At 43.8% G+C, this 26,786-nt stretch overlaps 1 protein-coding gene across 4 annotated transcripts in view; it reads right to left on the reverse strand.

Annotated features, from left to right (window-relative positions):
• The window catches only part of vti1a (vesicle transport through interaction with t-SNAREs 1A), a 95,539-nt gene extending 68,892 nt beyond the window's left edge, over positions 1-26,647 (reverse strand). Inside the window, exons 1-5 of one of the 4 annotated variants that reach the window (XM_037462810.2) lie at positions 26,472-26,647; positions 23,064-23,122; positions 22,130-22,240; positions 7,618-7,695; positions 2,478-2,498 (exon numbers count right to left, since the gene is read on the reverse strand). In XM_037462810.2, the coding sequence (XP_037318707.2) occupies positions 2,478-2,498; positions 7,618-7,695; positions 22,130-22,240; positions 23,064-23,122; positions 26,472-26,565 (363 nt within the window). In that variant the 5' untranslated portion in view covers positions 26,566-26,647. The remainder of the gene's footprint in view (positions 1-2,477; positions 2,499-7,617; positions 7,696-22,129; positions 22,241-23,063; positions 23,123-26,471) is intronic. The other 3 variants (XM_037462808.2, XM_037462811.2, XM_037462809.2) reach the window with 3 other exon arrangements.
• Between the last annotated feature and the right edge of the window lie 139 nt (positions 26,648-26,786).

The following is a 26,786-nucleotide window of genomic DNA, read 5'->3' on the forward strand; positions in this document are numbered from 1 at the left end:
CGATGGAAAAGCCACTTCAAAGCTTTCTCCTCCTGAATTTCTCCCTCTCTCTCTCTCTCTCGTTCTGTCTTCTTTTAGTGCCGGAGGGGGGGGGGGGGGGGGGGGGGCGGGGGGACGAGTGGTAGTGGTGGCAGCAGTGGCGGTGTGTGTGTGTGTGTGTGTTTGAGATCATTAGAATAATGCGCCCCCGGTTTGATGGTGACAGAACCTGAAGGAAAGGGTGAAAGTTCAGCCACTAACAATCCATTAATGGCACACTGTGATGGCCCTCGTAATGACACAATCCAGCCACGGACAATAATGAAAAGGAGCATGTGTAATGAAACCTAAACACCTGGTACTACGTGGTCACAGTTTTCATGTTACGTCTACAAACTTCTTCTAAACTGAGGAGACTCTTATTCCCCAGAATAGCAATATCTTTATATTCAAAATATCTCACAACTGCACAAAAACGGGAATCCCAGACAGCTGTGTCAGCATTTCGTCGTAAAGGGGGCGGTGCAAAGTGGATTTCCAGCCCCAACTTTTCTAAGACGTCACATAACGAGACTTGACCCCTGCAGTTCCACCATCGTGAAAGCTTTAGACAGACACACACACACAAACCTGGCATTCAGATCTGCCGTTAGTCCACTTTAAATTAAGGATTTCATCCAAATCATATCTGAAGGTCTCAGGGAGCCTTCTAGTGAACGATTTAAATACAATATATGACAACGACGGTGCATGTCTGAGTGCCCCGGTGCGCCCCGCCACCGCCCCACCCCGTTCCTGCCTATGCATGTATGCCTTTTCATCTGACACCTACATTTTGAACAAAGATCTTCTTAGGATCCACGAAAAGTGGTGTTTTTTTGTTGTGCTTTTTGGCGTCGAGAAACACTCTTCAGTTGTAAGTTATTAACGGGGAGCCCCAGAACAATGCAGCTGTAGCTCAAAAGAAATCACTCCCCTCTTCTTTCGCTCTCCTGCCTTTTTTCAATATCAAACACAGGCAGTTACTATCACCATTTTCCAAAGTTCAGATGATTTCCTTATTATTTCAATAAGGGTGGGGGAGAGTCAAAGTGAATAATGATGACAGCTGTGATTCAGACTGACTGTGTGATCTTCTCTGCCGTTTGTTTGGGACTTGTAAGACGAGGAATTACAAGTGTCAAACAGCTGTGAATATGGCTGCTAAATATTTAAACATGTTTTTCAGCTGTATAAAAAAAAAAGTATAGTTTTTTTTCTTTTTTAAAGCAAGACTTAAGTGTGTATAAGCTGTGCCAGCCTTTGATTCCGACGCGGGGCGGGGAGCAGACGGGTAATCGACTGCGATGGGAGGAGCGCGACGGCGGAGACGGGGCGCAGGATGGAGCCCCATCACACGGACGGGTCCAAGCGGGAGAAGACAGCTGAGGAAACGCGAGCTGTCTCCTGACCCTCAGGCTAGCAGGAAACGCACAAATAGAAGAAAAAAGGAGGAAGGGAAAACTAAAGTACAGCTAAATAAAAAGGGGGGGGGGGGGGGGGGTGTGGTAACATGGCATCTAGGCCAGGTTGGGGCGCTGTTAATTATAGATGGGTGTGAATGCCGGGCCTTTGATAGGAATTGAATCTGAGGGGTTCTTTTGAACACCGTCTCACTCAAAGGCTCGTTTAGCAGCATACTGTAAGCACGCCGGCGCCTATAAGTTCAGTCGCGCTTCAAAGGGGACAAGCGATGGAACGTATGTAAAAAGGTATCGGCTTAAACGCGGTACGACTACACAGCGTTAATTATAAAAAATGGAGATGTTGCTGCTGTCGGGAATATTTGACAAATGTTTAGGGTTATGATCTATTAGCTTCTGTCAAACTCCACATGCATTTTATAAACCATAACATAACTTAATAAACTATTCTGACAGCTAATCAAATCATTTCTATTGACATTTTGTGAAGCAACAACAATGCAGTTGACGCCGAGTGACATTTTCATTACATAGCACGCTGTGCATGTTCGGATCCAGTAAACAGTACAGCACAGTTCTGGAACCTGCTTGATGTTGATGAACCATGGTGAACGACAACCACGCGTCATCTATGATGCACATGTTTTGTTGATAGAAATAACCTACATTACCAAAAGACCGGTATGTGGCTCCATTCAAGGAGATGAAGGGAGAGTGGATGTTAACATCTTAGGCAGAACATCCTTCTTGAAACTAAAAAGTTTATCAAGCCCCGAACTGTCGTCTGACCGAATAACAGACAAAGTTTATCTTCATCCCCCCCCCAATATTTGCTTCAAAAAGTCAAACCGAAAAATAACATCTTATCTTCATGTTATTTAAGGTAACTGGAGGAACTGTCCGTCAGTGAATTCATTATCTTTGGCTTGTAGGCCGTTCAGACATGAAAAAAGAAGAAAAAAAAAGGGAGGAGGGCAAATTGAAATTTCAGTTGGGAAAGCAGAATTGTAACCGTCAGAGCAGAGAAGCACTTACCTCTTCACGTAACTTTATCAACTGCATCGTGAGAGCAAAAGGGGGAAGAGAAAAAGATGGAGAGAGTGAAGCAGAGATAATAGTAAAAAATTTGAAAAAGCAGAAGAAGAAACATGGCAGGAAGAAGAAGATCGGTCATGTGGGTGGGTGGACAATTAACCTTGACGATTCATCCGTTTGCATGTTTAGCATTTGGAAAAATCACAAGACAAACACATTAAACGGAGCTAAACGCGCCGCTCGGGCTGACTTTTTTTTTTTTGTTGGAACAAACAAAAGATCAAGTCCTGGCGCTGTCACATTAAAGAAGAGAGGGAATGGATCGCTCGCCGCGCAATATCACCTAACATTATCAAGGACGTCACGTCGCGGATGTTGATACAGCAAGAGGAGGGAGAAAAACCGGGAGTAGAACACAGTCTCCACAGTTATTAAATAGTGTTAACTGGATTTGTCATTTCGCTGATTTCGGGATGAAAAAGAAATAACGTGTGCTTCGCAGCCAAGTTGGAGAAATGCTGAGCCACCCTTTATGAACGCTGATATCCTGTCGATATCGCAGCGAAGGTGCGTCTGGATTACGTACGGGGAAAAACCACGCGAGTGAACGCACAGCATTATTGGGACAGACGCAGATCATGAAAAATGAATCTTAGAATGCCTATACATTTTTGATGAAAGAGAATGAGAAATTTAAAAGTGAAGTAAATAAGAAATGGTAGTCGTATTCCCCGGTCTGGGAAACCTTGCATCTCCGATAATGAATCAGACATTTGAGGGAGGGAAATAATCCCATTTGCCATTAATTATGCCTAATCACAATTTTAAAAAAAAGGTTGCTTCCCTTGTTGTGGCTGCTGCAGAGAAGGAAGGCGAAAGGGCTGGGGCTTATCGTGGGAATGCAACGCGGTTGGCAGAGAAGGGGGGGAAGGACACGTTTCTTGGTCTGCAAGCCCTTTGGAGGAGGTTTTTTTTTTTTTTTTTCCCCCTCGCCATCCACAATCCTTGACCAACATTAGGAGATCTGAGTAGAGGCTTGGAGCCACTGTTACATGTGGTGTTTATTTGAATTGTGTGAGCCTGGAAGGATTTTCTATCGTATGAAAAGAGGGAGAGTTCCCGAGATTTTAAATAAAAACTTGATTGATAGCAAAAATTAAGCATCAGTTCCTTCGACCTAATCATTAAAATAATAGTGTTGAACATTTGCACTTATTCAACTTAAATCTTAAAAAACAATAACGCACTTCATACATTTGCCTCGTTTATTTATACTACACCTGTGGTGAACACACTGAAAGAAATGTTTCAAACGTAACACATTCATGAGGAAACTATTCTATATTAAACCCAAGCACAAATATCCAGTACAATCTCTCATTTGTCACAGCACCACCCTCCCTGCATGTTTTGTTTTTTTCCAAGCATCTCAAAAATAGTCCCAGCATCCTTTCTTGCACCAATCCAAAAACACAACGCTGCACTGCAATATTTCAAATATAAAAATATTGTTGATATCCGTAATGTTGGAGGTAAACAAGTATAATTGCGTGTTTTTCCTTGTGCGCTCCCCTTGAAAACGTCGGCGGTAACCAGACGCACTTAAGAGTGGGAAAACCCGTCTAACTCGACGCAGCAACTCCCCACCAAGAATGCATTATTGAAGAGGCCAAAGTTTAAAACTACACTGTGAATGTGCTTATTTGGTGGTTTTAAAAAAAGAGAAGGAAAAAAAAAAAAAAAAGCCCAGCGGATCCTGCGATCCCTCACCCCGGCTCAGCCATCAGTCAATGGGTACCAAACAAAACTTGTTCCAGCTCATTTGTGCTGCCTCACTTGATTGCAAGTCCTCGTGGAGGATTTGGTGAAAGTATACGAGTGGCACGTCGAGCCGGGTGGCTTAATTTTTCTTTGTATTTTTCTTCAGCGGCGGCCAAAACGAGGCTCACGTTGCTCAAGAGAAACAGTGCAGTAAATACAGAATATTGTAAATGTTATAATTGCTCCGGAATGAGCGCTTCGCCTTGTGTTTTTGTGATGCCAGCCAGTATTCAGAAATGCACTGCTGCAATTTTTCTGTTATGATAATCAGCAATTTCTTTTTTTTTTTTTTTCAAACAAAAGATTCTTTTTTTTCCTTTTTTTTTTTATCCAATACGGAATTCGATGCAAGTGGTAATCTGCTTCCTTTGTAGCCTGTAAAATCTGGTCCATACCGGCTCAAACCAGCACAATCTCTTGTGGCCAAGCCGTCTGCTGTGACTGAAATCGAAACTATTCCGTATATAGTTGGTGTGTGAAAAACGTGTGTGTGTGTTTGCCGCTTTGTGTGTGTGTGTGTGGGGGGGGGGGGGGGGGGGGGAAGGGAGAGGGTGGGTGTCTGCATGTGTGTGTGTGTGTGTGTGTGGGTTGCATGCAGAGGAAACAGAAGGAGAAAATGTGCAATGGTAGCCCACCACATTATTAAAAAAAAGCGAGTGATAGTGCCAATTCAGTCTCTGTCCGCATACAGATAACGAATAAATGCCGAACTCTATTAAATCGTCCTTTAGCCATTATCGCAAGGCCAATGTGCCATTTTCAGAACTTATGACGGTTCCCCATTTACTTAGCCATAAATCCTTGCCATGTAACCAGCAGATTTGCGACTGGTAATGATCTGCTCAGCCAGGGCTATATGAAATGATCCTGACCTCTTTCAGATCGCCGGGAATTAAATTGACCGACTTGCCCCGGCCCCCGCCATCTTTTCCACTCTCCTATCACCACCGTCTCGTTAGATTAAAAAAAAAAAAAAAACTCTGAAGTTCCGAGTACTCCACTCACAGCAGGACAAGTATTATCTCCACAAGTTTTAAAACGAAAATGAGGTAAATACGGCACCTGGGAGGAAAAAGGGAAAATGTATATCATCTATCACTTTGCTTTTGGCCCCAGCATGAAGTGTGTGGATTTTAGATGTTCTAACAAGGTTCCACCAGACATCAAAGTTGCTAATTATTATAAGTGTTTTTCAAAATTAAGTGATCTACATTGTACATTTCAAAACATATTCAAGTTTTGAGTTGTGGTGATATTTTTTTCAAATAAAATAAAAGGGAAGAAATGAAAGGAAAATGTCACTCTTTGGCCTAAATTCCCAAATATACATTTTTAAAGCTAAATATGTTTTATCTTTAACATTTTATTGAATAATTATTTGTAAATATTTCACAATTTTGATGTGAAATAAAAATAAGAACGAGTTGTGAACAATGTCAGATTTAAATGATGAAAAGGTATTTCTGACGTGAATGCATCAATGGATCAAATTAATTACGTTAATGTTTGCATTCAGAAATTTGACATGAAATATAATTTGATCATTATTATCAAGAATACTAAAAAACACAAATTAAAATAATAAAACAGTAATTTCCCCAAAAAAAGAAAAACGTAAAACATCCTTCAATTTTATGAATTCTATACAGATACATTTTTTCAATGACTTTCCATCAAGATGTGTAAATTCTGAATCACACATTAAATAGATGTATAAATAAATATTTTTGGATAAATGTTTAATGAAAAGGCAAATAAGATTTGAAAAAATGAAACAAGATCTGTTTTTGTTTTTTTTTGGCTTTTCCTTGACAGAATACCGATAGAAGTCCTCAGTGTCTCAGACGTGACATTTCTGACAGCAAATCTCCTTCCAACTTCTGTAAAAAATGTCAGAATCACTATTGTGTCTTGCTAATTTGCGGGGAATATGCATTTCAATTACCCATCTTGCTTCTTGATACATATGTTCTAAGATGTGCAGTTCATGGGTCATCATTGAAATGGTAATAGGGAAATGTTTTTTTTTTTTAAAGAAAAGGAAAAGCAGACAACTTTATTTAGCTTTGTTTAGCTGTGAATCATCTAAATATACCCACATAAAACACTGCGGGACTAAATGTGCAAATATGCATTCGAGTACTCATCTTTTTTCGAGGGTGCAAATGCAAAGTATTTCTTTGCACGCGAGTGTGTGAGATTGCGTGCGCCTGGAGACGCACTAACCCCTGCCAGTTGACAGCCGATTGTGAAGGTAACATATAATTAGTCAAAAGACGTGTGGTCACAGTTGAGTGTGGCTGCATACGAGTGGCAGATGGGCAGGTGAGCGATGGGTAAGAGCGTTAAAATCCGTTGGTGTTTCATTGTTTTGATGCAGGAAAAAAAACTATTTAAGTTAAAAAAAAGAACATGTAGCATATTTTGGCAAATTAAGACCACAAATCAAGATAACCGCTTTTCTTCTTCATTGCCGCTTTCCCGACTGCCGTGAATTAATCTTTTGTAAACATTGCCGACCGTGATTGAAAATCAAGACGTGGTCTTCATCTGTATATCTCTTGAATCCAACAGGCTGAACTGTTATTCAAACAAAATGTCATTGGTAATCAGCCAATTGTGAATGTGTCAAATAGAATGTGGTTTCTTTTATTAAATACGTATTTAAGGGTGAAAGGATCATTTGTATGGAGCACTGCAACAACAACAATTTATTGTTTTACAAATAACACTTGTTTAAAATGATGAGAACATGGACTCTTTTTCATTTTGGGTGTCTGCATTGTGCACGTTGGCCACCCTTTGAGTTTGAAGAAAGGCCGGAGAACCACAGTTAGAAATTCAGTTTGTGGTGGGTGTGTGTGCATTTGTGCATGCGTGTGTTTCTCTGTGGACTTGGATGGAGGGCCTATTATCGGCCAAAGTCGACACCCGGCTGGAGAACAGCTGTGGGACGTTTTCTAGTGAGGAGGATTTAAATGTGTGTGGCATAGTGCGTTTGTGTTTAGGTGTTCTTGTGTGTATGTGTGTGTGTGTGTGTAAGCTTGTGCATGTGTGTCAGTCACAATCTGGCTTCTGCTTGACACTGGTCCCATGCCCTGAGCCCACTCGCTGGCAGCCCAGCTTTGCATTAAACAGTGTTGCTTCCGCCTGACTTGGTGACAATGCCGTGGTTTCAGCTCTCGGTGGCCGGGCCGAGGGGCCTACTCCCCCCCGACCCTCCCTCCCTCCCAGACCCCCCCCCACCACCCCCCACACCCTCGGGGGGCCAGTCAGCCACCCACGCTGCTGTCGTTCGGGCCCCTGATTAGCACCTCACCTGGTTCTCCGAGGAGCTGGCTTCGTCCCCCAGGAGCTCGTTGCGCACCTCATCGCTGTAGGCAATACGTGACCTTTTCTGCAGGGGGAGGAGGATGAGGAAGAAGGACAAAAAGAAGAAGAAGAGACGGGAGAAAGGGGGGAGAGCACAAGAGAGGGAACAAGTGGGGAAATGTGGTTTAGTACTGACACTGATGCAAGAACACAACAGGCATTCCTTAAGCACGAGAGCCCCCTAATGGAACTTTGTGACAAACCGAGTCGCACACATGCAGGTTGTGAGTGTGTGTGTGTGTGTGTGTGTGTGTGTGTGTGTGTGTCTGTGTCTCTCTCGCTCTGTGTTAGTACTTTTGGGTTCACGTCCAAGCCTCCTTCGAAGGTGATCTACTGCACTGGTGAAAGTGACAGAAATTAGCCCCGCCCCCGACCACCACCTCCTTGCCCACTTAAACAAATATAAGTTGAAGTATAAAACATGAAGAAACTGATCTTGTGTGCATGGAGAGATTGTGGAACAGGGAGGCACAGAGGAGCAGGCCAGGGGGATGTATTATGAGGAAGTATCACTTGTCAGCGCTAAATCTTTTCAGGAGGCGGGGGGGGGGGCTGTCACCGCTGTCACCCCGGTGCAGTAGCAGGCTCTGTGATAACACCGATGCAGAGTCCCAGACAGGGAATAATTCATCACCCATCGGCGGCCCATCGGATTCAGGGTTGCCTCCCTCTCCAAAACACACACACACACACGTTCGCTGGGAATGGCATGTCCAAAAGAAGAAAAAAAGAAACCCCAAAAGACAAACACACACATTTCATACAGTGTGCCACCTCCGATCGTGGAAGAGAGGACTGCCGTCGTACCGCTTGTTTACAGACGCCCGACCCGTGGAAAAACAGCCTCTTGGCATGCCCTCCACACTAAACACACACCAGCAGCAGACACACAAAGTGTTTACTAAGCCTCCTTTGCTTCCTCACGCTGCCTTGACAGGGTTTCTAGGTGGGCTGCAGGAGGTGGGAAGAATCAAAGACACACACCAGCACAGGAACGAAAAACACCCCTTTCTCCTCGACACAAATCCTTTCTATTTTCTATATTTACTCAGTTTTCGACTCTGAATAAATAAAACAAAGTAAGAGAATCAGTGCAGGAACACCAATTACCTGCCGGGGCATTCTTTTTCCTCAAATACAATATTCCTTTTCCCAGAATCTTTCTGTTATCAGTTAAAGTTTGAAGAAGCTATTGCGTGAAGTGCTTTGATCCTCCTTTCAGTTTGGAGACACACAAATTCAACTTGAAAAAGCCAATTCTAACCTCACGACTGATGGTATCAAGTTTCTTGATTGAAATAACTTTGGATGCAATCGAGTTGATTTTTTTGAGGAGGGGGGGGGGGGGGGGGTTATTTGTCTCTCCTCACAAACTGGAGCACTGAGTGGAAAGTCACAGCTGATGTGTTTTTGGTTGTTATTACCGTGATGGCGATGGGCCACCGTCCTCTGGAGTAATTACCGACCAGACGGAGAGCCTGATTGAGCCGGACCACAAAAACGCATTAGATAAAGAGCGCACCCAAACAATGGCCCGGACCGCGGGGACCCCGAGCTCGACGCAGAACGCCCACTGTGGGGAAAAGGAGGAGCCGGCGCCCCGACTCGCACACGAGCGCCATGTGCCGTTTTCTCTGTATCTTTGCAATGTTCTCACGACTGGGCCGTAAAACTTTACCACAATGGTTGACTTTTTAGTTTGTGGAAATCGTTGCAACACACACACGTGTGACAAAATACTGCAATCTGAGAGTTTATCGCACTAGATTGGATTTAATTTACCTTTAGCTCTCTTAAAATAACAAACAATAATACAAATAAGTTGCTTCACGGCAAATATAGGTGACAAACATATATAATAATTCCAGCTTGTTTTCTATACCCCTGCTTTGTTGAAATGGCCACAAAAAGCGTATCTATTTTTTTTTTAAATAATTAAAGTGATCATATTGTGTCTCTCTAAGAACAAGACGGTTTAAAAATATAACATAGGCTTTTATGCAGATCTCAAATGCCATGTCAGCATTATTTTATCTTCTGTGCAGATGTAAATGAGTGGTCACTGTGTCGCTGTCAGATGTTAAAAAAAAGGAATTTTCAGATTTGAGTAAAACCAGAAAGACAATAAGCATCAATTATAAAAGACAGCAAGTGCACTTGTACACCAGGCACACGCAGATATTTGTTGCCAGGAAAACACCCACATATTCCATTTAAGTGGAGTTTCATCTTAAAGAGCTGCAGTGCAACTTGGGGGGAAAGACGACTTCGGCGGTAATTGAGACGAGGAAGCCTGGGAGAAGCATTGATTTGAATGCCGAGGCTTACGTCGCCTTCAAAACTATATGCAGGGATTTTTTTGGGGGGGGGGTATTTCTAAATAGCTGTCTGTTACAGATGAATGTATGAAGCGTTTCTGCAATGAGAACAGTGCAGATAACAAAGGAAAGTATAAAGAATGGAAAATGTCATTGAAATGAAAGAGTGCCGCTACTTCCCCTGTACCTACAGTATACACTCCAGGTTTTGTATTTCCCCCTCAGGAAAACAGATTCCTGAGTGATTACTTCCCATTTGATGCAACACATAAACAGCTGTGCAATATTGACTGCTTAATACAGTAACAGATTTGGAATTGAAGTTAGGGTGGTAGGCAAAATATTCTGACGTGCTCACAGGATATATCTGCTTTCCTCACCTCGAGAGCTAACAGATGCATGTTCAATGTATTCTTGTTACAGTATGGAAAGACCGAGCTGGAAACCAAATAATCAGGCTTTGTAATCTAAAAAAGAATGAGCGCTTTCAGAAGACACCTTATTGCTCAGATGAGGGGAGGGGGGGGCTTTTTATAATCCTTTTGAAAGGTCTGTCTTTTGTCACTTGTTTTAATCTTGGGTGAGAATTTGCTTCTATTCCCGGATGCACACAGGAAAAAGTACAAAGGTACATCTTAACTTTATGCAAAGTGGCCCGCCTTTAAAACTCCACCCAGCCCGTCAAAAGCAGCGATGGAGGTGCTGGTGTCCTGTCAAAAACACACGTTTTACCTCTGTTGACACGAATAGCAGGTGGGAAGAAAAAAAAACTTCTTACCCATCAAAATGTAATTACATACAACAATTCCTATCAGATATGCTAATCGGTTTGGCATCATCTTCTGAGCAGAAAATGGATATTTATTTAATTATAGCAAATATATGGATCTTTTTGTTTGTGCACACTTTCTTTATAGTATAGGTGGCATGCATGAGCATCTATATTATCCAGAAAGAAACCAGCTAATCTTACAAAACATCTGTTTCCAGAAAAACCTGTTAATGGTTGTACAACAATGGCCTTTCCTGATTTCAAGCAGTCAACAATAATGGTATTTGTAATGTAAAATAAAAGTTTGGCATCTCCAAAAAAATGTTTTTTCTTTTTAAATAAATTGTTGAAATCAAATAAACCGAGGGGCTATAACACATTTGAATACCGTCCAACTCTCCTCTTTGCTTTTCACCGGGCACAGCGAGTGACACAAGGATAACGCAAATAATTGTGGCGCCTGGAAAGCTCACAAATGTAAACAGTTCATTAGAGGGGAAATAAAAGGCATAAAAATACCCCAGGGGCAAAGTGTAATGAGGGGCCCTGAAGTTCCTCTGCAAACGCCTTTTTCCTCCACTTTCCCCGAGCTTTTCCTTTGCACAGCCGGCGGCGTGGCGAGAAGAGTAATTAACCATATTCCTTTTACAGCACTCTGTTCCATTACAGGCTTCTGCACCAGCAGGAGAGAAGCGTGGCATTTTCCAAATGTGGACCCAATGGCACTTAAATCCAGCTCCGTGTGCCTGCAAACTGGCATTGACCCGCTTATTTTCTCACCGTTAGAGCTGCTCTAGGAGCAGGGACGTACTGAAACCGCTATGTAACAATCACTTTCAGGTGAGGCTGAAAAGGCACACGATTACCCAGAAAAGGTTTGATACCTACGAATATCGTAGTGAATAAACAAGTGAACAGAAGAAAAAAAGTCAGCAATGAAATGACAATAAAATTGAGTCATAAAATGTATTTATATGTTAAGCTCAAAAGGTTATCAATAGCAATTCTCCTCCTCATCCTCCTCCCTGCTGTGATATTTTCCCAGGTGATGTGTGGACCAGTACCAGCGGGTCCACCCCTCACACCCCCCCCCCTTAGAGGGCAGAGGTGGGCTGATGCAGCACGGCGTTAAAAGGAAGCTGAGACCTTTAAGCAGGCACAAGTATCACAACAGCATCTTAAATAATGCAGCTCTGCTTGGCAGGGGACTCGGCGCACACACACAGCACAAAGGAAAACACACAAATTGTTGTCTAGTGTCTTTTCCTCTCCTTCAACACAAACAAATTGGGAGAAGGTTGTTCAATTAAGTAAGTGCTCTTTCTAAATGCATTTGATATATTATCAGACAAAGGCAAGCAGCTACTGGGATCGTCACAGGAGGGCGTCATTGGTGCCTTTGTTTTATTCCGGTCTTTGGTGTCATCGAATCCCCTCCCCACCCACCCCACCCCACCCTACACTTCTGACTGTTGTGCGCCTTTGTGTGGGTGCGTACGCGTGCACGGGGTCCACTGTATGCGCGCCTGGAGGCTTCGCGTCCCGGGGAAGAAAAAAAAACCTCCTTTAGAGGACTGCACGCACATGTGTGAACGGTCGCCGGTGTGTGTGTGTGTGTGTTCTCTCCCCTCATAGAAGTGCAGCAGTGGCAAGAGGAGCCAGCGCCTTAGATACCAGCATGGGGGCCTCTCATTAGCTCACAGGTTGGCGCTTTGGTGGCTGCCACGCAGGCGGCATTGTGTTCCACTTCCATGGAAGAAGCTGAAGGAGTCTCGGAGAAGCCGTTAAAAGGGTGAATGATCAACCGGAGGAGAGGTAGTAAAGGAGCCCCGAGACGCATGTAAACAGGCGTGAGGCGACGAGGCTTATTTTAGGGTGACGGGGGGGGGGGGGGACTTCTATGAAATCTTATGTCACATGTCAAAAAAAAAAAAATACAGGGGTTCAGGGGCAACTGTGGAAAAAAAGTTCTTATTAGTTGAATTTCATTTTCAATTAGTCTGCAAATGGGCTGTTTTCACATCAACTAAATCCATAAAAATCATATTATATCACACCACAAGCAAACCATGCTCTATCTCAGGGGGTGGGGGGTAAATAGCTTGGTGTTTGCTGGTGAAAGATAGGGCCCTTTCATGCTTGTACCTCTGTGATACCGGTGGTGTATTTCCCTGTCAAAGTCATTTCTATTGCTAAGTACAGCCGAGATCAGTCAATAAGCCTAACGACTGTGCCCACAAAGCGAGAGGCCGAGAGGCGGCAAGAGAAGAGGAGGATGCGGGGAGAGAGAGATAGAGGGGGGGGGGGGGGGATTGCCAGTGAACTCTAAACAAAAGAGCAAATTCAAGGAGGGCTTTGATTGAAGAAGCGCCATATACTTTTTGAAGGCCGAGGGATCATCTCTCCATGGTTATTTCTTTAAGGCATGAGGGCCCGATTAAACCCAATATTAAAATATGGAGGCTCTTCTAATGAAAAATCAAAGGCCCCCGTTTCCCCTCCCGCACCCCCGTCCTTCCATCTCTTCCTCCCCTGTTCCGTCAGGTTCTCTCCCTTAGCCCATGGTGACGCAGCAGGGCACGGAAAGGAAGAATGAAGAGAGAGAGGGAGAGAAAGAAAGAAAAGACGCAGGGTTGCAGAGATGAGGGACCTAGGTGCTGGTGGTGCAAAACAGACACAGACGGCATTGGTTGGAGAAGTAAATCAATAGAGCAGAGCCGTCGGGGCAAGGAGAGAGGAGAGGGGGAACCGGCACAGGGGCTCGGGCTCCGATCACAACGCTGGCTTCTGGCGTGCAGTGGGGAATAAAGTGGGCCTCCCCGGGTCAGCACCAGAGGAAAAGGTGAGATTAGAGGAAAGTGGAGGAGGGATTTTCACAGAGTGAAGGTGGGAGGGGTGGGAGAGGTGGGTGTTGGAGGATGACGAGGAGAGAGAAAGTGTGTGTGTGTGTGTGTGTGTGTGGAGATGTGCGATGCAGGATACCTGGCAAGCCAGGGACCAACCGGCCCATTAGCCTGTGGCTACCTACATATGGTTCACTGAACCCTCTGCTGAGAAGAGCTCCTCTCCTATCAGTCCTCCCATCTTTTTTAAAGAAAGAAATACCTTCACTTTTAACCCTTCCTCGGCTTTGGAAAGAGGTTCACTCCTGACCTCGATTTGTGATTCATTTTTTGTTTGATGTCTATTCTTGGAGTGTTATCTAAAATTGAAAAATGTAATAAAAATAAATAAAAAAAAGCCAGACACAAAGGGAGAGGAGCCGGGCCTGCTGAGCATGTGCGTGTCCGCCAGTGGACAAGCACAGAGGACTATCTCCTTCAGTGCTTTGCCTTTACTTGTAATGTGACCATTGTTGCTGCTGAATAGCGCGCTCATTAGCATAAGAATACAGCAGCACATATAGGGACTTAGTCAGATCATTATCTCTACATATTTATGTATACTTTGTTATTTCAGTAGCCGCAACGCATTCAAATGCTGATGAGGCCAGAAAGGCCCACTTCCAAAGCCCTTCCAACATGTGCCCTCCTGAACTTCCCAATACACTTACCGGTTTCTTGGCAGTGCGCAGGTTTGGTGCTGGAATTTACAAAAGTAGTTTGAAAAAAAAAAAAAAGAAAATTGCGGGGGGAAACTGTTTACACCTCTGAAGGGGAATTTAAAAACTAAAGAATGCACAAATGAACCTGCTGTATTCATGGCAGGAATAAGTAAAGTTGAGCAATTCACAAAAACCAAACATCTGCAGTAGCAGAAAAATATGAAAACTGAAGTACGCGCACACAAATCGCATCATTTTAATGAGCACTTTTAAAATTAGATTGTTTTTCTGAAATGGTCAACAGATTTTTTTTTTCATACTGAGGATTCTTGGCCATTTGGTACGAGCACTTAAAGCCGACGATGCTTTATGCAAAACAGATCGCTTCTGAAATAAAAATGTACAAAAACGCTCACATTGCAGAACAAACAAGTGCTCCGCGGTAATGACGGGAACAAAAATAAAGAGTTTAGTCTCACTGCAGGCTGATGCCCTAATGGTGGCCAACCTCTGGGATAATTGAAAAAGAAAACTCTAATTCATCTCCCACAATGTAATTCTGATCAAGGCCAAAGCCCGACTCCACTGCAGGCTTCAAAAACACCAGAAGAAAAAGAGGCAAAATTGTTGGTCGCTGAGAGCAAAAACACGTTCCCTTTCTTTGTGACACGCTCCCTCATTAGAGACACTTAGGATGAGAGGTAGGAACCAAGTATAATTGTGTGTCCGCATGAGTATGCGTGAAAACATTGGGTAAACACAGAGCTTTCGCCTATAAAGAAACGCCAGTAAAGACGCAACGTAAAGAGTCCTCCCTCCGTTGACCCCCTTTCCTCCCCCTCACCATCTCCAAGGCTCACTTATTAAAAACACAGACCCCATGATTCATAATATATTTCATAAATACTTCATGAATGCCTTCACCATACTTAAGCCAGTCTGGAAAGAACGAGAGAGAGGAAAAAAAAAATTGTCACCTATTCTAGTACCCGCTTGTCAGCACATCACTGGGGAGCGGGTGTCACATGTCACTTCTGGTTTGCAGTGCTGCGTGGGACAGGCCCGGTAGGACAGACAGGAGGAAGAACAGAGGGGGAAGTGATGGGGAGGTGGAAAGGGGTGTAAAAAGAGGGAGCAGAGGAAGGGGGCGCGGGGATGTTATCACATCATCGCACGTCTTCATATCCCGCCCCCCCCCCCCCCCCCCTACCACCACCACCAGCACCACCCACCCTCCTTATTATCTTTGGCCTCCCGCTCACTCCAGTCACTCAATCACAGAAGCCCCGAGGACAGCGAGGGGACCCGGGGAGGGGCCTTTGCTTCGCGGCGGACTCCGCCAGACGAGCGTCTGAAAGCCACACCGATCGCTGTCAGCGTGCGAGCGAGAACGGCGACTTCCAAAAGGGGGGGGGGGGACGGGGGGGAGATAAGCAGGAGAGGAAAACGATTGCGTGGAAGGATAACGGCCAAAATTTGCACACCGCCAAAAAAAAAAAAAAAGAACAAGTGCTCCAGGGCATGAGGCAGATACCTCACCCATACAGACAAGAGTTAACATAAAGACATGGAGAGCGAGCGGGGGGGGTTAAAATATAATATAAAATAAATACATTTTTATCTTCCTGCACTATGTTGTCTGGCTCCATTGTCGTACTGTCTGGTTTCACGCACCAACCGCCAAGTCAAATTCCTTGGATGTCTGACATATTACGGCAATAAGTGTTTCCTGAAGTCGACTGACGGGTACTCGTCCCGTTAAAGACAAACAGTCTGAGAAGGTTGAAAGTAAAGCAAATGTCCTCAACATGTGTCCCCACCAATCTGTCCCGGACGTCCATATTAGGACTAGGTCGTACAATTATAAAAAAAAAGACTTTAACAATCAAGTCGAGACCCGTTTAAAGACTTGTGTTTTTCCAGCAAGGTTTTAGTGTCTAGAACTCTTCTGGTGGTCATTAACAGTAATAATAACCCTATTTAAAATGTTACACTTGAGAATAAACATAAAATGGAGTTGATTGTTGGATTGATGGATGACATTGTCTAGCCAAGTCATGGAGTGAACAGACTCTTCCAGTTCAGCTGGAGACATTGCAATCAACCATCAATAAAAACTGCTTAATTTGTATGTAATGGCAAAAAAAAAAAAAAAAAGTTGGAAAACTCGTTTTTTGTCTGGTTCACATTTATTTCCGATAATGAAAACACAAAGACGAAACTTCTGGACAACGCATCCTTTTGTCCTTATTGTGACTCTGTCCTTCAACCCGGATTTGACCCACTGCTGCCATTTTACCATCAAAACCCTGTAAAAAAAAAAAAAATGTCAACACCAGCGACAAAAGGCTAATCCACCAATGAATCCCATCTTCTAGTCCATAAAGACGACACGGAAAAGCCTCCGACGCCACAAATCCACAAAGGGCCCGAGGAAGACGTACTGTGCACAACAACTTCCCAATGAAAGGCGTAATTCATAAGTAGAGAAGAAGATCCATTTGTTTACATCTTAAATCTGCACTCGGGAGAAAATATAGGCGGGGGAAATCCCAGTCGATTGGGTCCTTTTAAAACTAGTTACGAGTGATTAGGATGTGGTGTCATTGATGGGTTGTTAAGCGACACGCCATGAAAAGAGCCAATCGGCCTCCCCTCCTCTCGTGTTGAGTAAGAACAAGTGAGCCCAGCCAACCTAAGGCGATTTAAAGTGTTTAACATCCAACTAATGTTCCCCTGTCATGTTGTCTGCGTGGAGGAGTCACCGTCACCACAACAGAGAGGGGGGGGGGGGAGGGATGGGGGTGCCAAACAGTGAGAACCCTTCAAGATGGATTACAACCACGCCAATTTGCTCAACGCGTGCTAGCGGTGCTTCGACTGCGGGGCGGAGTACGGCGGCGCGAAAATCTCCCATCAAAACCTAAATCTCAACAGAATTATCAGCGTCGCGCCGTCGGTTTGGGAGCCTCTTAAGAGCAGATGCCGAATTGTCTGATGAATGACTTTGCAAACTGTTTCTTTCCCGGCTTGTGGCACCACGTAATGAGTTTATGGGCTGCTACCAGCCAGAGTTGGATCGTCTCTGCAACCTTGGGTTGTCTGTGACCGCTAATTAAAAAAAAAAAAGAAAAAATCAAACATAAAATAAGTGGTTCATTTCCAGCTATTGGGTTATGTTTTTGTTTTGTTTTTTTGTGAATGCCCCGAACGAAGGAATTAGTGTGCGTCGAGTGGTTTACATGCACACCTGCAGAAGAACGCATGCCCTACACTTTTTATGGCTTTTCAAAACATGGCTCGTGGTTGACCTTCAGATGCAGAGGCAACAGAAAGGCTCTGGGGTTTGGAAGACAGGGGGGGGGGAGGGCTTGTGGAAAACTTCTGATAGCATTTGTCTTGGAAGCTGAAAGACGAAGCCCGAGCTGTGTCATTAGTTCTTCGACAATAAGTAAATTTATTCTGATACTAGAGGGGCCGCATACAAACCCTGAGTTACATCCGTACACCTCGGCCTGGCTTCACATTTGACACACATGCGACTCATTAAAAAACACTTATCTTAGTTGTATTGACTCATTTCAATTTACTCCGTCAAATAGATTCTCCTTTTTTCCTATTAAAAAAGTTCATGTACCAATTCATTGAATACAGCGCTCACGGTTTGTCCCAATTGAAAGAAAGCTAAATCAGCTCTACAAGGTTGTTGTGCTTTTTTTACTCTGTACACCTGGCAAATAAAATGCTCAATATTTCAAGGTCGGGCGACTTCTTGGAAATTAGTTAATTATCTCCATGGAAAGACATTTGGATGCATCCCATCTAAAAAGGTCTTTAAATAAAAGGAAAGGGCAGTCCAGACGTCCCACTTGACCGTGACTGGGACTCAAAGAGAAACCTAAAGACTAATGGCTAAAATGTCCCAAGATCAGGAAACACAAACATCAACTATTTCAATATCCACAGTGGCAAAAATGGAGCTGGGAAGGAAAAGAAGCAAATCATTTCATATTGATTTCGAACCTCACTTTTACAAAGAGGTACTTTGGGTGCGTTGACCGCATCATATTCTTATAATAACTTGGAGATACCTGAAATAAATAGTAAAATAAGCAACACTAGGAGGTGCTATACAGTACATTATGACTTGTACATAGCTTTCTATTCAGCCAGGACCGTGGTGGATCCAATTAATTGAGTCGCTGCACTAAAGAATTACCCAGCGGCTCTCATTGCATCAACAACACTGCCTTGACCATCACTGACACCGATATCCGCGTAATGACGGAAAAACGTGAACAACAATGAAGCTTGTCAGCGCTTGATATTTTATGACTACCAATTAACCTCCATCAGAGACATGGACAGAGACTCTCACGTTTGGACCAGAAGTGGTTTTGCTATTGAAAACAAAATAAAGAAAACATTTAGCTTACCACCTCAAGAAAAGTAAGGCATGTTTGAAAAAAATACATTTTACTTTTCTTTGGAGATACCATTTCATTTAAATTGTGCTTACATAATTAACTTTAAGGGCTTGACTGGGCAGAGACAAAAATATATAAAAGATAGACCACATTCTATTTAATGCACTTTGTATTAGATTGGAAATAATTGTACCAGTCGTGAAAGCCAATCTCCTTTACAAAGCATGAAGGATAAAGGCAGGCATAGTAATAAGTGGAAGGATTTATCATAGCAAGGCCACTCATACATCAAAACAGGCAAAGTAATTGGTAAATGTGCCCAATAGTGTCCTTGTCTTGTACCTCCAGGAGGAGAAGATTCTTGGGGCAATAGCGCCACCTGGTGGCAGACGAGACCAACAACCGGGGCAGCCAGCACAGGTGGGAGAGATGCTGAGGCCTCAAAGTAAGAGTCCCTTAAATATTAAGAGACCCCTCAAAACACTGGACATAAAGAAAGCGTAGAAAGAAATACTGGATGGACTTTAAGAAGTATTCAAGTGCTACAGCTTGTAGCTTTGTGCTTTGAAACAACGTGGTGTGAACCGTTGAACGTGGTGTGTCAACTGTTAAATGGAGGTGCACTAAAAATCGGTGGTAGAAACCCTTACCCCCCTCCCGCCCCCCCACCCCGGTGCGGCCCTTTGAGGCCGGTGCCTCTGTTTACCCGATAGATTTCATTAAATTAAGCTTACCTCCTCTTTGCCTGATCAAAGCCACCGCTAAGTGCCGCGGCGCCCTGCTTCCCCCGACCGGCACGCACCCACCCCCCCCTCCATCAAATAGGATTTCAGTTTATCTTCACTTTCTTCACACTCTTTTACTCAGGCTTTCTCGGGTCAGGCCGGCGTAGCCTCTAGGTTCCCGTTTCCCCTTCACGATCCCCCGCCCCCCCCACCACCACTGTCCCCTCTATTATCCCAATGAAGCCGTCAAGCGAGCCAACAGAGCATATACACCTTTGGGACGGCCGTTTGATAAGTAGTCTTCCCGGATGAAATGATCGGGTTGCCGAGGGGTCGACTCTGGCCCTGTGTGGGAAGGAGCAGGAATGAGGTCTCAAGCTGGCACACCGGTTGGTAGGGAGACTTCAAACCACGGGGCAAACGGGAGGATGAGAGAGCAGGTTAAGGGGGGGGGGGGGGAGACACCCGTGGGAGACCAGCAGGGGGTCGGGTTGAGGGGAGATTGGGTGAGTGAGGGAGTGGAGAGGCCTTGATATCCGCGGAAAGCACAACAAAGCCGGAGCTTTTTACATTAAAAAGAAAAAGGAGATCGCCTTTTTCTTGTCTTTTTTTCCTTTAGACGCCGCTTTCCGAGCCGGAGTGTCATGTCCTCCCCAGGCCGGCAGGAAGTGAGAGGCTGAGCTCGGCTGCAGCATTTGGCACATCTGAGGCACATCTGAGGGGGTGAGGGAGTGGGGGGGGTGAAGCTCTTGCCCTCTGAACACTTGCATCAGATTTACGGGAGAGCAGATATACGAGATGTTCCCGTGCGAGGTGGGTAATCCCGGTTTAAATACACACCGACCCGAGCGCACCAACCACGGAGGGCTAACAAAAGAAATGATATGTTATACAGGGGGGTCGGGGTTACAAGCAGAGCAATATTCTTTTATTCTTCATCCAGTTGGACTGACTTCCGCTGAGTGCTCGTTCTTTCGCCCTCTTGGGCCCTCGGTCCGTAGGAATTCAGAAGCAATAACGTCCTTTTTCTTTTGACTAAGTGGATGGAGGAAAATTCTGACTTTTCCCCCCTTGTTAAAGCACACAAAGGTGCGCGCATGCGAGCCCCCCAGTACGAACGCAAGTAATGAAATATTTGCAAAGCGACACCAGCCTCGGCAGGCGACCGCCCCGCTTGGCGATCAGGCGCGGTAAGTGTGTGGAGAAGAAAAGTTGAGAGATTAATCGTCTGCCAATTAAAGGCCCGTGGCGAGGAAAGTAAACCGCCTTGGCACCGAGTTCTCCTCCTGTGATCCCAGTCAGCACGACTCCGTGGTGTCCTCACAGATCACTAGCACACGACGCCGCCATCCACACGGGCTCTTTATGCATGTTTGCGGTTTGTTCTGCAATGGATTTTGGGGGGGGTAGGAGGGGAAACATTTTTTTTTTTATGTTGTGATGAAAGATATGAGGTATCGAGCAGATGTTTGGGATAATGATTTGGGTGGCTGGAACACACATGGAGGCGGTAGAACAAGATACAAATGTGAATTATGGACATCTAAAATATCTGTAGAGAATTCTATTTAGTTTAAATGGAATTGTCTTAATTTATATTTCTTTTCGTACCACAAAAAGGATTCTACACTTTGCTCTACAATAGTGTATTTCAACGACAAGATTTGCACTATTATTTCCTGAAATCCTTTCCCTCAAGCATCAGCTACACAAGAAAAAAAGTTCTCCTCTTGAACTCCACTCAAGGTTTTTAAAAAAGTTTGTCAATTATTTTGCAATACAAAACGAAAACCACATTAACAATATAAAGTGAAACTATCATAAATAAGCCTGCAGCATCCACTTTCCAAGCACATTCTGGGGATCTTTTTCACATCGATCTGATTGGCACAAGGACTTCTGCTCTCAGGCTCAAGGTCGGTTGCGTTTACACTGCGGGTTTATTATCGCGCCGCTAGAACCATTAAAAACAGAACAGAAACCAATAAACAGACAAATAAAGACACATATTCTGCAGAGTGAAAGGCAAACAATGCACTAACAATACTCGGGGACAGTAATAGGAAGAGCTACAAAAAAGTGCAAACAAACACAAGCAACCATTGAAATTATATATGTGATATTTAGTTTACATTGTTGGTAAACTAAAAGCAATGCACTTACAAAACCGGGCTGTTTATTAGGCCTTGAAAGAGGATGGAGATCAAGATGAGACGTACGGTTATTTTTGAATCACCAAACGAGGCCCAAGTGTGCGCCAGCAACACCGGCACACACTTCCTGTTCTCATCACCTGCGAGTTCAAACGGCAACTCTGAATAACCTCGATGAAAAGGCGCCGCTGAGACTCAGCGCAGGACTGGTTGTGTGTGTGTGTGTGTGTGTGGGGGGGGGGGGGGGGGGGGGGGAGAGAGAGTGGGGCAGGGGGAGGTGGGGGGGTAGTTTGGCTGAGTGAGCAAACATTGGATGTCCACGTGAACCCAGAGGTACGTGAAAGAGGACGACTTGGAACCACAGAATCAGTCGTGTACGGAAACTATTATGTTATGTCGCCCTACAGACGCACATTTTGAGGGAAAGAGACTCTCCCTCTAAATGCAGACGACGCGCTGCTTCATTTGTGACATCGGAGTGGCCGCTAGCGAGGATTTGAGGAGGCACCGGAGTACTTACAAAGTCCTTCGCCAGCTTCTCGATCTCCTGCTTGTAGCTCTTCAGTCGGCTGTTGTACATGGCTCGGCTCTGGATGGGGATCTCCCGCGCCTCCAGGTCCATCTGCTCCAGCTGAAAGCAGCAGTCCGTTCACTTAGTTCCACAAACTCTGGCTTTGTGGCCAACACTGAAATACACTGTGCGTTTCACGTCGAAGAAAGGAACCGGGAATGTGATGCATGACAACATGAGCAGGTTTAGTGCTCATTCATTGCGGTGCGAGCCGGTTCTTACAGAATCCCGGCCTCCCGATCGTTCTCTAACCAGCTAACGCACGTTTCCGTTGACGTTGCTTTTCCAAACTTTCTGAAATGAGCAACTTCCGCGGCATTGACTCTAATGCGTTGATTGGGACAAGGGACTCCGCCGTGACTAAAGCCGCCAAATGGAGGGAGGCTGCGCCACAAATAAAACACACAATCAAATGCGAGCGCCCCCCTTCATGGCGGCGACGTGCGCAGGCCCAACGGCGCCGCGGCGAGTGAAGTACAGGTACATCGGATGCGTGGCTAGACAGGTCTCTCTGTGACGCATTTTGAAGAATCTAATCACTGTGACATAACAAGACAACGACAACGACAATTTGTCTCTGTCAGGTGACTCTGCGCAGTTTTAAACAGAAACACGAAGACTCCCACCTCAAGATAATGGCTTGAAATGTGTCATAGGGGTGTCACTTAAAAGCAGATTACTGGAAAGTAATCATGCGAGGAGGAAGCCTCCTTTCCGCCATGTGAAGTGTGTGTGTGCGTGTGTGTGTGTCGGCATGTCATGTCACCACCAGGATAATACAGGTGCCGTTGTCGGGTGCCAGTGAAGATTGTCCCCTCCCTCTTTCCACAAATTCATTATTTAGGAAATGGGAAGAGCAGAAAATTACTGATCAAAGACATACCAACTCTCTGACTTCTTCAAGCTGTTTGTCGACATTTAGAACCAGCTGTGTCTTCTCCTCTGAAAGAGAAAAAAACAGCAACATATTGATCAGCCCGACAGAAGAACAGCGCTTCATGACAACAACCTGACTCCCCCGCAACGGGGGAAGAGAGGCGGCAGGGGGGGGGGGGGGAGAGAGAAAGAAAGACCGGGAGAAAAACAACACACGAGGACACATTTGAAGATATATTTACACATTCTCTCTGCACGACGAGCCAACATTTGATGTCTCTTAGTCATTGGCGTCTATGAGGCCTTTGTAGGTTTCCGGTGAGGAGCAGCGAGACACCTCGTGCCAACTCAAAGGGAAAGGGAGGTGTCAGCTTTGCTCACTTGCCAGAAGTACGAGTCCCACTCGGAGCGACTGAGGCAGCGCTCCGCAGCTCACCCCGTGGCCGCTCTTCCACTTTACCCATTGAAACTCATTAGGGCTCGAGAAGAGTTCCAGACAAGCGTGTAAACCACGGCGCATCCCGCCGTTACGCTACCACCTGATTGCTGCACGTGCTAGAACTGCTCTTTGTTTTGGAAATTAGAACCATGTGAAAGGTGGGAGTCTGATCAAGGATCAGTAATTGTTTGAAACGAGTATTATTGGCAAAACATAAGTCTAAATAAAAAGGAAAATTAAAGAAAAAAAGGGTTAAATAATTTTTGGTATAGTCGGATGAAATAACAAAATAGTTATAATTCTATTCAAAACAGACTAATTAGCATATTGGTTCAGTAGTTAGTTAACAAAAACAAAATTAAAACGCAAATACGCATACAAATAGACGTAGTGTGAGCAGCTCATCCAGAATAATGTTCACATACAAAAGACTATATTTCTATGTGTATTGGGTAGTGTACATTATTAGCTTACTGCAGTAGTAAATTCAATCATTTCTTTTAGATTTACTCCATTAAAGACATTTGGTTTATAGTCCATCAGAGCAGCTCTAAAGACTATTAGTTGTTGGACTGCAATAGCATCAAGAATATCTAAGCCAAAGTTTTCCTTTCTCCGACAACATGGGCCAATGTCAACTTTAGTGAGTCCTGAAATTCATTTTTAAAACCTGTGTCCGACCTTACAACCTACACAGTAAACAGCCAGAGGCTGAAAGGGTGAGAGGGAGCTCTGGGGAGTTTTGAAATATGTATGGGTGTTTTACAGAGATTTCTGCACAGAAGTAAAGCAAACAAAGAAGAAACAGGGAGTGGCAACAAACAAAATCAATATATATCTTTTTTTCTCTTTTAAATCCGATTGAGTTGCAATGTTTGACATTTTGCATAAACACTCAAAATCTGAAAAAAAGAACATTAATTTTTCATGGAAGCCCATCATTTCATTGTGTTCTTATTCAAATAATCATTGAACCTTAGGTTTTGGGGGATGGTAACAAATAAATATACAGACATTCATTTGATTGTTACATAAAGGAAGACAGTTAAGGGCTTTTTTCCACATGCCTTGCTGATTATTAGCAACTGTGCACATGTGATATTAGAGAGATACAATAACAGCAATGACAAAAGCCCTTTGTCTGGAGATATATTCAAAAATAATAAACAAATTCATCCACTTCAGGAAGAAGAGACAGAGGGACTTAAGAAAGGAAATTAAGAAATGCCTTAATGTGAAAGAAGGGAATTCAAATTAGACTGTTAACTATTCTGTGGGTGGCAGAATAGAACTACTCATGGTTCTAATGCGTTTCCTGGCTTTGTGCATATTCATATGGCCTTACTCTGACCCAGTCAACAGATGGCGAGAGGACGCAATGTGGAGTTACACTGTGGAATGGGCTGCCATGAATCTTCAAAGACGTCGATTCCAAAAGAGAAATATTCAGTCGGGGCGAAGTTTGGTGAGAGTTGGGCCGCTTTGACGGACCAATGAGCGAGTAAAAGATAACTGTTCCATGTCGGGTTGGATTCATTGGAGATTTTAGCTGTCAAAAATGTAGGCAAACTACATGAAGTCTCTTGTGTATGATACAATTACACCAGGGCCAGTGGATACATTTAAAGTAGTTAATTTTTTTCAATAAAATCTATGGAAGTCTTGATATTTATCATTTCTCATAGATTCTATTTCAGGAAACAAAAAACAGGTTCACTGCAACAACTGGCTGTTTGATTAAGGGACACAGAAAGGCCCTCTTTCTTTTAGTCTTTTTACAAAAGTGCTATCTTGATGACTATTTTACCCCCTATGTGATTCACAACGAAGTACAAAAGTAGCATTTGATGGGCCTCAACAGGGACAGGTTTTTGCAATAACAAGAACAAATAAGCTACAATGCACAACCGCGTGATGGTGGCACAATGGCTGCTCAGAGCTCACGTAACTTTCTAATAGCCCAATAGATGTGGCAAGTAAAACAAATGTCTGATAATGTGAATAATATTCATCTGAAATATTTGGTACAGCCAGTAAAAAAAATTATGTTTCAGAGTGAAGTGACTATTCATCTGTGCCAGCCGTGTGTCTTCAGAGTGTTATGCATGTGGAGAGAAAATAATCTTCTATTCAAGTAAATACAACAAAAAGGAAACCACTAACTCAAATCCCATTAAAACAATGTGTTTAATCATGTCATTTATTTATCCATCCACAGTCGTAACGGTTATGAATAATTTATTCTATCATCTATTTGGCAGAGGAAGGGCCATTGTGAAAATGACACATGGAGAGACTTGTTCCCTTATTTATAATTTATTGTGACCAATTCACCTGACAGTTTTGTTCAAACACAGGAGCCACATATCATACACACAAGTTAAGACATCAAAACACACCCGGACCACTTGGACAGCGCTCATATGTTTGACATTGATGTCATGAATGTGCATGAAACAAAAACCCGCTGCTGTGTTTTCGTGGTGATGGTAAAACTCCGTTTTACAACTGATGTCCATCAAAGACCAAAAAACACTGATCTAATCAGTCAATTTGGATGATCTAATATGAACTAACTGTAGTATAAGAGATCAGTTTGCTGACCACAGCCATCGTAGCGGTAATAAACTAGAAATAAATTTACGCGTGAACTACCAGACAACATACGATTAAATTAGCCACTAAGCCGCGTGTTACACTTCTTAATTACCATTGGATAAATCCATTAAAGGCATGCCAAGCCATTAGGAAAAGCAGCAACACGTGATTCAACCATTCCCATAAACGTTTCACCTTAATGCGATAAATCATTTACACGAAGACAACGTGGTAAACTAATGAAGTAACACAAGTACAGTAGGCTTACATTAAATATCGTTAGCGAACCGTTTCTGCTGAGAAATGCCAGCTAACTGATAGCTAGCTCCAGCTCAGCCTTTTCCAGCTATTATATTTAATTGGTTTTAACTATCTTACCTCCACTTAGTTTGGGGATCCTGCCAATTTTGTTTGTAACTTCCGCTGTAAGGGTTCCGAAGTCCTGCTCGTAAGCCTCAAAGTCTGAAGACATGTTTTAGGGTTAAAACAGGTGGCTTTCTGGTTGACAGTTAGCGTTAGCTCGGGATAATAACAACAAGTCCCGAATGGAGTCGCTTCCTTGAGTCACAGTATAACGTGCTCGGCAAGGAACGGGCATTTTGTTTTATTCTTCCTGGAATGAAAATAAATCTTACAGAAGATAGAGATTATAAATTGGTTTTAATTCCGCAAAAAGTGAGAAAGTATTCCTAG

The sequence above is a fragment of the Pungitius pungitius genome, chromosome 21, assembly GCF_949316345.1.
Source record: "Pungitius pungitius chromosome 21, fPunPun2.1, whole genome shotgun sequence".
NCBI lineage: Eukaryota > Metazoa > Chordata > Actinopteri > Perciformes > Gasterosteidae > Pungitius > Pungitius pungitius.